The 9607-nt window shown below is 33.6% G+C and overlaps 2 protein-coding genes across 3 annotated transcripts; one reads left to right on the top strand and one right to left on the bottom strand.

The window, feature by feature from the left end:
* Positions 1 to 2369: 2369 nt before the first annotated feature.
* LOC126764209 (uncharacterized) lies at positions 2370 to 4123 on the top strand. 2 transcript variants are annotated; one of them, XR_007667825.1, is made up of 3 exons: positions 2370 to 3055; positions 3153 to 3333; positions 3394 to 4123. XR_007667825.1 is itself a non-coding variant. In XM_050482003.1 (2 exons), exon 2 carries the CDS (start codon positions 3454 to 3456, stop codon positions 3976 to 3978), a length of 525 nt encoding a protein of 174 aa, XP_050337960.1. In that variant the 5' UTR covers positions 3066 to 3333; positions 3394 to 3453; the 3' UTR covers positions 3979 to 4123. The 2 variants fall into 2 exon arrangements, 1 of the variants encoding a protein (XP_050337960.1); XM_050482003.1 differs by lacking the exon at positions 2370 to 3055 and having other exon boundaries at positions 3066 to 3333.
* Positions 4124 to 4604: 481 nt separating this feature from the next.
* LOC126764708 (putative nuclease HARBI1) lies at positions 4605 to 5950 on the bottom strand. Its single transcript, XM_050482359.1, has 3 exons — positions 5339 to 5950; positions 4840 to 5275; positions 4605 to 4772 (listed from the first exon to the last, which is right to left on the bottom strand). Exons 1-3 carry the CDS (start codon positions 5461 to 5463, stop codon positions 4605 to 4607), a joined length of 729 nt encoding a protein of 242 aa, XP_050338316.1. The 5' UTR covers positions 5464 to 5950.
* Positions 5951 to 9607: the final 3657 nt, after the last annotated feature.

Here is a 9607-nt window from a genome sequence, read left to right as displayed (position 1 = left end):
TTTACCAATTCTGGCGAAATTTGGTTAGCCGGAGCCGAAGGTCCTGCTGTAGCAGTGGGAGCAGCATTCCCTAGCAATGATGGCCTAATCAGGTTGTTTGGGTTAGCCATTTTTGGAGAGGTCCTTTATGATTATGTTACAGAAAATTTATGTTATCCTTTCTAGGAACAGGTTATTTATACTCTAGAGGGTCCGGTCAACTCCTGAGTTGGCTACGGAATCGCAGAGATAATTAATGTTATTTTTATATTTAAAAATATTTTTTTATAGGCTGTACAAGCCTTATTTTATTTGATTTATTACGAGCCTTGTATTATTTGATTTATACTCTAGAGGGTCCGGTCAACTCCTGAGTTGGCTACGGAATCGCAGAGATAATTAATGTTATTTTTATATTTAAAAATATTTTTTTATAGGCTGTACAAGCCTTATTTTATTTGATTTGTTTATATTATGAACGATTTTGTATTATTGTTAAATTTGCTTAATATAAACTTAATTTTTACTAATTTTCGTGAGAGGAAGAGAAAAATATATTTCCTTTTTGTATAACAATTCACTTGATTCTTTTTTTTTTTAAACTTTCACAATTTTAAAACAATTTTTGTTTTGAAGGATATTAAATGGAAATACATACACATATATTAAAATATATTTCCTTTTTGTATAACAATTCACTTGATTCTTTTTTTTTTTTTTTTTTTTAAACTTTCACAATTTTAAAACAACTTTTGTTTTTAAATATATGGAAATACATACACATATATTCACTCTTTTAAACTTTTGAATTCTTTTAACTTATTTTGGTTTCTACAATTTTTCACAATCTTAACCTATTTCTTACATTATGATCAGCTTCATGGTGGCTGGCAATGATGATTTGGTCCTTTTTTCCTTCTGGATACTAATGGATCACCGTCTTGCTCCAAGTGCTCACCTTCCTTCCTCAAGCGTGGGTAAGGAATTTAAATTCAGCTGCTTTTTGACTCGGGCGCCAATTAACGACTTATTATTTACAAAGTCGTAAAAAAAATAATATTTTTTTCTTATGGTCGAATTGACCTTTATTGTCCAAAAACCAAATAACTACTAAACTTAATTTACAATTAACATATTCTTAATATTACCTAAATCTACTTGCGTTAGCACTTTGTTTAACGTACGCTTATGCGGCGCATAGCGGATGTTGTTTTGCAATTGTTTGTTTCTGCTGACTTGCGGCGCATGGCGGATGTTGTTCGTCGGCAGTTATTGATTCGTTTGTAATATTTCTGGTGTTAACTTGTATTTCATTGTTGTTCAAACTTTAACTGTTAATATCTTTTAAACGTTTGGGTTTACGAAAAAATCATAGTAGACCTTTTTTGTAGAACATTCAATTTCCCACAAAATGTAAGAAACAAGATATTTTTTCAAGTAGTTGGAAGCGAGATATAAATTTTTCTATGTGATAATAAGAAAAAATAGAAAACTGTATGTAGGAGGACCTTCCCGTTACAATTAAAAACTCATGTTTGGAGAGGCTTTCTTAGAGGTACGAAACGAAAAAAAAAAATTTTTTTTTTGAATCACTCTAATATACCTATTTGATATCAAAGCACATAAGTATTCATGTACATACTTATGTGCAATTTGACCTATTAAATGATGAATTCCATTAATCATATTTGTATAATTACCTAAACATTATAATTAATATAATTATAATTTAATAATATAAAGTTTTTTAAGTTATTATATAGTGTTACATACACATTTATGTATTTGTTTGCTTTGGGCATCAAAGGTTTTGATAACGCTTTAAAATACCATGCCGTCGCACAGATTCACATAAGCATGTAAAAAGAATTTATAAAACCATACCACTGTGGTCGCCCCATAGGCCAAAAATAAAAAAATCAAGTTAAAGTTTTCGCTAAAAATGTGTCAACACTGTCTCATAATAGCTCAAACTTTTTTAATCTGCTGTTATTTTTGTTTTGTTCCAGCTATACTCTGCAAAAATAACTGTTTAACATAGAGCAAAACATTTTATTGGTTTTCAATGCGCTGCACTGTAAGCAACGTGCAAGTGAGGCATTAAAACAAAAAATTAAAACAATTAAAAAAAAAGATAAGACGAATAATGGAAGTATTTAATATTGTAAATAAAAGTATGAACTATTATATTTAATTATATTTATGTACTCAAAATGTTGTGTTAGTTTTTATTAATTAACTTAATTTTTGTAATGTAAAATTGGGTTGTATTAAAAATTTATACTTAAACAAATTTTTCACTTAGACTTTTAGTTGTGAAGTTAATCGAAGTTAACGATCAAACTTATATCGGAATATAAGCCAATATTTACAAATTATATATACAAAATTCTAGCTGCTAGTTTTTGCTAGCCGCTACGTAACCTTGAAAAGAACAACGTTGTCTCGCCGCTTTTGAGCATTTTTTTCGTTTGTGTAACTGTGCTTTATGTGGTGTGTGTTGTTAATATCGTTATTGTCTTTGTGCGTTTTCTTGTGTTGTTTTTTGATTCCGTTCATTTGTAAATTTTCTTTTCTTAAGATATTTATAACTTTTAATTATATTATTCTTTACTTTTTATATAGGAGCTTCTTACGAATGCGAAGTAAGCCGCATTTATATATACATATGTGACCTGGTCTACGAAATGTGACTATATGTGAAAACTAGTTTTCTGGGAAAAGCTGTTAAAAATAGTCGTCAGTTTCTCGTTATCTCATTAATTGTTCTCCTTCTTTTTGACACCTAAGCCCCCTTTCCGTAGACCAGGTCACATATAATAAGTGGTGTTCCGTGACAGGTAAAAATCCAGTCAAGATTAAAAGTATATTCAGCCCTATTCTGCATTTCTACTCGAATCGAAATTTTCTCCGATTGGCAACTTTGGTATTCTGCGTTTCGATTCAACTTCGAAAATTCCAATTCTATGTATTCTGCATTGCGATCGTAATTACGTTTTTGTACGTTGAAGTTTTGTTGGCGGAAAGCCGTTATATTCATTTTCGTGCACTTGGATAAAATAATTTCCTCAAATATGTACATAAGTAAAACTTTATGATTATAGTTGTAAAAGATATAATGGTGGTGTCCTTGGTTGTTTGTGCTTAAATGATATTTTTTGATATGTTTGCAGGTCAAAAGTAACAACGGCAGAGCAATACGAAAAATTGTGTGATATGATGGCCACAAAAAGAGATATTGCGCAGGACTTCCAAAAGCGACCGAAGGAAGAAGTACAAGAGTTTTGGGAGGAGGTTGCAAGGAATTTAAATGCACTTGGCCCACCAACAAAAGATTCCAATACATGGAGAAAGGTAAGGTATTACCTACAATTAATTTCAAAAAATTAAGTTAAGTCTAACGTTTTCGTGCAGGTCTGGATTGACTGGAAATGCTACATGAAGCGAAAATTATCGCATAACAAAAAATAAAGGATGAGCACCGGTGGAGGTCCTTGCCGTTTACAACGCATAAGCCCACTGGAGGAAAAGGTGATAGCTTTGACGGGTTTGGAAACATGCACAAGTGGAATAAGTGGGGCCCGCGATTATGGCGATAGTGTGGAGGTAGAAGATGCTGCCGAAACCACTGAAATGGACACTTCCGCTCGTTCGGATGATATCCCTTCAACCAGTGGAGCTAGCAGCCAAAATAGAGAGCCGAGAGCAGACTTCTTCATTACTCATTCTTCATTACTTAAGCAACAGATTCAAAATCAAAAAGAATTTTATGCAGAGACGAAAAAATTCAATGAAGCTGCCTTTGGTAAAATGGAAGAAGTTACTAAATATTTACGGTACATGAATCGTTCTCTTGAAACTTTGGCGGCAACTGCAGTGAAGCAACTTGAAGAACAGAAGCGACACAATAGAATTAAGGAAGAGCTGTTGAAGGAAAAAGTAGAAATAAAAATGCAAATGCTAAGATTAGATCCAAATTATAAGCCTGATTCAAAGTAGTCATTTTTTAATTGTTAGCCTTTTATTTATTTTACTATTATTCATTTATATAACGAGCTGTGAAATGAAAAAAAAGCATTTAATTTTTTAATGTAGGAGCTGTAAAATGGACTGAATGCAATTGTTTTTATTTAATAGAGTAATGTAGGGCATATTTTGAATAAAATAAAAAATGAATATAAAATATTTTAATTTAAAAAGCAGAAAGTATATTGTCTCTAATACGGTTTGCTATGGAAGCATAATTGGGGTCATTGCTTTGTTCTTCTTCCTCTTCCTCACGGTTTTCAAAATCGAATTCATTTGCGCTCAAATCATCCACTTTGTAGTGGATGCAAATATAATGGAGGGCACAAGCAACGTTTACAATTTGACATGCTTTTTCCGGTGAGTAGTGTAGTTCTCGAGCTCCCAACAAGCATCGAAAACGATTCTTCAAGACCCCAATTGTCCGCTCTACAATATTTCTCGTTTTAGAGTGCCTCATATTGTAACTTCTTTTTTGGCTGCCATGATTTACGGACCGATACGGAGTCATTAGCCAAGGCTGCAATGGATACCCAGCATCGCCTGTTAAAAAAGCAAATAACTATTCAACACTGAGTTTAAGAAACGTACATATGTATTTAAATACCTAACAGCCATGTATTTCTTTCGCCTGTATTTCTTTCGCCTTCGCGATATCGCCGTTCCATCTGAAAGTTCAACTTGCTCAATCCCCACACATGTGAGTCGTCATTGCATCCTGGATACCGCGCATCAATGCTTTTTATGCGTAATCTGTTATCGCATACCTAAAAATAAATTGATAAAATTAAAAATTTCAATTGTGGCACTGATGTAAGAAAAAATAATCCTCACCACCATAGCATTGATGCTGTAAAAACCTTTTCTATTGTAGTATAGAAAACCCTCTTTAGACGGTTTTCTTATTTTTATATGCGTACCATCAACGCACATTATGACTCCTGGGAAGCCTGCCTTCGCATAAAACTCCTGTTTTGCTTGTTTTTTTTCCTCGTCGGTCTGCTCAAATTTTATACACTCACGGCAAAGCTTTCTTTCCATGACATCGAGAAAATTCGATAGTGACTTTGACACTGTTGACTGACCCATTGCTACGTTGTAATCAGTACCAACTCCATGTTGGTAACTGCCTTCCGCAAAAAATCTCAAAGCAGCAACTATTCGATTGAGCGGAGATAAAGACGTCAAAGTACTTGCTCGAGTTCCTTCCGCAAAACTGCCTAGGACGTACTTGAAAGCGTCCTTGTTGAGTCTAAAGTTTTTTTTGAACCTAAATAAGTAAATAAATTATTAAAAAAAAATACAATTTATCACTTTCAACTCAATTTCTTACAATTCGGCACTCATTTCAAAAGGATTGCACATATCTCTTAATCTTCTCCTTTCAATTCTGGCCACGGCATTATCGGATGCATTGCTCTCCTCCTCAAGTAATATCGCTGCCGCTACTGATTCCATGTTAGTGTTTTTTAAATAAAACGCGATATAATTTCTTTATTTTAATAAATCAACAATAATTTGTGTATTTTTGCTTTGTTATGTTTCATTTTCACACGTTTCAAGGCACACAGCTGACTTCGAAAGAGCCACAGCTCTTCCTCTTCTTCTTTCAATCCAATCGTAACTCAGAATACCTACTTTCGATTCAGACGGAGCGTAGAGCGGGAACGTAATCGAAATGCAGAATAGGGCTGATTACAATCTGTGAAATCGAAAATAGAGAATGATGGCCTTATAATGAAAGCGGAATATTTGGATTAATTGGAAAAACGCGTTAATTACTGCTGCAAGAGAATTGCAATATTTTGGAGTGACTGCAAACGAAATAAAATATTCGTTTAGAAAAGTATTCCGATTGGCTTTCGAAAAATGAATCGTTTTCATTCAATTCCGATCTACACACTTTACCTGTGCGAACAATAGTTTGGAAGACAGCCACTTATTTGTCACGTCACATGTTCCCTTGGCTTGTTAATAACTGAAGATGCTTCGAAAATTATATGGAAAAATCTACGACCAGCATCCACACGATACTGTCGACCTGTGCGTTTCAATTTATAAAGGAATCAACTGAATTGAGTATCAAGAAGGAAAAATACTTTAAAGACAAAATTAAGAATCTTTTTCCGACGAAGATATGTAACTGTTGGTGATAAAACAAGCATGTTCTGCAGCTCACAATGGTTGATGGCAAAATTTGTAGTGCCTTAACCCAAACATCGTCCTCAAAATGCTATATGTATATGCAACGCGAGGTCCACAGAGATGAACAATATTGAAAAAAGTTTAGAAAGGCAAGTTCATCAGGATCGATTTCAATTTGGATTGTCACCACTTCATGCATACATACGATTTTTTGAATATTTTGTTCATTTGTCATACAGACTTGATGTACAAGTCTGGCAAGTTCGAAGCGCCGAAGGAAAACAAAAAGTTATTGAAAGGAAAAGAAAAATGCAAACAGAATTTCGCTTAAAACTGGGATTGATTGTCGATAAGCCGAAGATTGGTGGATGTGGGACATCGAATGATGGAAACACTGCCAGACAATTCTTCAGTAATCCTGGATTATCTTCGGAAATTACAGGCCTAGATAAAGACCTTATTGAAAGATGTGCAACAATATTGCAAGCACTCTGTTCAGGATACAAAATTAATGTTGAAAAATTTAGGACATTTGCACTCCAAATAGCCTTTGATTTAACAAGGATATATTCATGGTAATACCTTCCGCCTACTGTTCATAAGATTTTAATTCATGGACCATCCATAATTGAAAACGCTCTGTTGTCGATTGGGGAATTGTCGGAGGAAGCTGCTGAGTCAAGAAATAAGGACATAAAAAAAATTTCGTCTGCAGCATACAAGGAAAATTTCTCGAGTAGCAACAAATGAAGACCTACTAAAGCGTCTACTCCTTTCATCGGATCCTTTCATAACGGGACAACGAAAGATACCACCTAAAGTGAAGTCAATTTTAAATAAATATGTGTATGATCTTTTAGAATAATATATTATACAATAATATGCTTAGTACTTGTTAAAATTACAAACAAATTCATTATTCTGTGATATGGGAACTTACGAGCAGGGGGTGTAACTTAAGGAGTGAGTTGAATGTGAACGATATTTTATATTTTTTGTTTTATTTATATTTTTATAGAATTTCGGAAAAAATTTAGAATTTTTATCTCCACTAGAAGTATTTTTGGCCGCTCGCTCTATACAAGCCCGACCACTGTGCATACGCATAATGTTCACATATTCACATATGTATGTATGTACATATGTAATTTTGTATTCACGTAAACAAATTTGAAAGAATCATTCGTATGTATAATGTTTGTAAATTTGTCTACACACCAATTTGTGTGTAAATATATGCACCCATTGTTTCATACAAAAACTCCGTTGTCACGGACAACCAATTGCCGAACTTCACGTTTTATCAAAAAGTCAAACATTGTGTTGTTGGAAGAAAATCCAAGCTGTGCCGAAAAAAATTAACGAGTGGCCGCCGATTGTCGCCGCTTTCCTTGCCGCTTTACAGCTTCGCCAACAGACCAACGTAAATATGTATGTTTGTGTTTGAGCATGCATATATATCGACGCAGCTGCGTAAAAATTTTTCAGAATTACAAAATATTTTTTACATTCCTTGACAATTACAGTCAATTCTGGTTATACATATACACACTGGTTCTGGTTATACACATTCAAAGATACAGATATTTGTAGTTAGTTAAAAATAAAAATATAATATGGTACATAAGCGAGTGTGGATACTTAAGCGAGTGATACTTAAACAATAATTTCTATGAACTTAAAAAAAAAACCGTGAGATGCAGCAAGAGTATAATATAGGCTGTTAAGAGTGATGAGGGAGGGATTTGATTTTCATTTAAGCGGAGTACTACTTAACCGGGATTGACTGTACACATAAATCAGAGGAATATTGAATATTTTCTTTGAAATATTTCTTGACATGAAAATCGACAAATAAACTATTTTGGCAATTTTATTCTATATATGTATATATTTGCAGGGTTGTCACTTTTTCCTTCCATAAAATTTCAGAAATATATTCAACTTATGATTTTTATACTCTCGCAACAATGTTGCTAAGGAGAGTATTATAGTTTTGTTCACATAACGGTTGTTTGTAAGTCCTAAAACTAAAAGAGTCAGATATAGGGTTATATATACCAAAGTGATCAGGGTGACGAGTAGAGTCGAAATCCGGATGTCTGTCTGTCCGTCCGTCCGTCTGTCCGTCCGTCTGTCCGTCCGTCTGTCCGTCCGTGCAAGCTGTAACTTGAGTAAAAATTGAGATATTATGATGAAACTTTATACACGTATTCCTTGGCGCCATAAGAAAGTTAAGTTCGAAGATGGCAAAGTCAGCCAATTCCCACGCCCACAAAATGGCGAAAACCGAAAATTTATAAAGTGTCATAACTAAGCCATAAATAAAGATATAAAAGTGAAATTTGGCAGAAAGGATCGCATTAGGGTGGGACATATTCGGACGTAATTTTTTTGGAAAAGTGGGCATGGCACCGCCCCCTACTAAGTTTTTTGTACATATCTCGGAAACTACTATAGCTATGTCAACCAAACTATAGAGTCGTTTCCTTCACGCATTTCCATATACAGTTTCAAAATGAAAGAAATCGGATAATAACCACGCCCACCTCCCATACAAAGGTTATGTTGAAAATCACTAAAAGTGCGTTAACCGACTAACAAAAAACGTCAGAAACACTAAATTTTACGGAAGAAATTGCAGAAGGAAGCCGCATCCAGGCTTTTTTTTTAAAAATTGAAAATGGGCGTGGTCTCGCCCACTTATGGACCAAAAACCATATCTCAGGAACTACTAGACCGATTTCAATGAAATTCGGTATATAATATTTTTTTAATATTAATAAAACTTTACAAAAATTCGGTATTTGAAAAATATGTAAATGACGAATAATGAAATCTCGATTATCACTTTATCATGCGAGGGTATAAAATGTTCGGTGACACCCGAACTTAGCCCTTCCTTACTTGTTAGCTTTTGAAATCGTCGCGAAAAGACGATTGCTTGTTTTGAAGAACAATATTTGTAATTTTTGCGGGCGACATATCTACATGTGAACGCATATAAGTATGTATGTTGTGTATGCATTGTTTGTGTGGGAATGACATACATATTTACATATGAACACATGTTTTTAGTATGCATGATGATTTTTGAGACTATTGTTGTTTTTCCAGAAGAATGTTTGTATTTTTTGATTTACATGCGTACGCATATGTACATATATTATTTGTGTGAGAATGTCATACGCCCATACATACATACATATGTATGTACGTATGTACATATAGAGAAGCGCGGGCTTTTTATATTACTGATAAACGATAATATCTTGATTTGAAATTGATTTGTACCTACATACATATCTGAAGGATAGGTGCGTATGAAAGTTGTAAATGATAAAAGGTGTGATTTACATACATATGTATGTATATTATTATTGTAATATATTATGTTTTTAGGATATTACGATAATATATCATATACTTATATAGCATATATACATACATATGTATG

Source organism: Bactrocera neohumeralis, unplaced genomic scaffold (genome assembly GCF_024586455.1).
Source record: "Bactrocera neohumeralis isolate Rockhampton unplaced genomic scaffold, APGP_CSIRO_Bneo_wtdbg2-racon-allhic-juicebox.fasta_v2 cluster09, whole genome shotgun sequence".
In the NCBI taxonomy this organism is placed as follows: domain Eukaryota; kingdom Metazoa; phylum Arthropoda; class Insecta; order Diptera; family Tephritidae; genus Bactrocera; species Bactrocera neohumeralis.
This window is presented reverse-complemented; position numbering and strand designations above follow the sequence as displayed.

Bases quoted from the DNA above. Each gene is read 5' to 3' on its own strand.
- LOC126764209 (XM_050482003.1), top strand. From the start codon at position 3,454: ATGAGCACCGGTGGAGGTCCTTGCCGTTTACAACGCATAAGCCCACTG.
- LOC126764708 (XM_050482359.1), bottom strand. From the start codon at position 5,463: ATGGAATCAGTAGCGGCAGCGATATTACTTGAGGAGGAGAGCAATGCA. The intron at 5,276-5,338 runs GTAAGAAATTGA...TTACTTATTTAG, and splicing joins TTTGAAATGAGTGCCGAATT to GTTCAAAAAAAACTTTAGAC. The intron at 4,773-4,839 runs GTGAGGATTATT...ATTTATTTTTAG, and splicing joins ACAGCATCAATGCTATGGTG to GTATGCGATAACAGATTACG.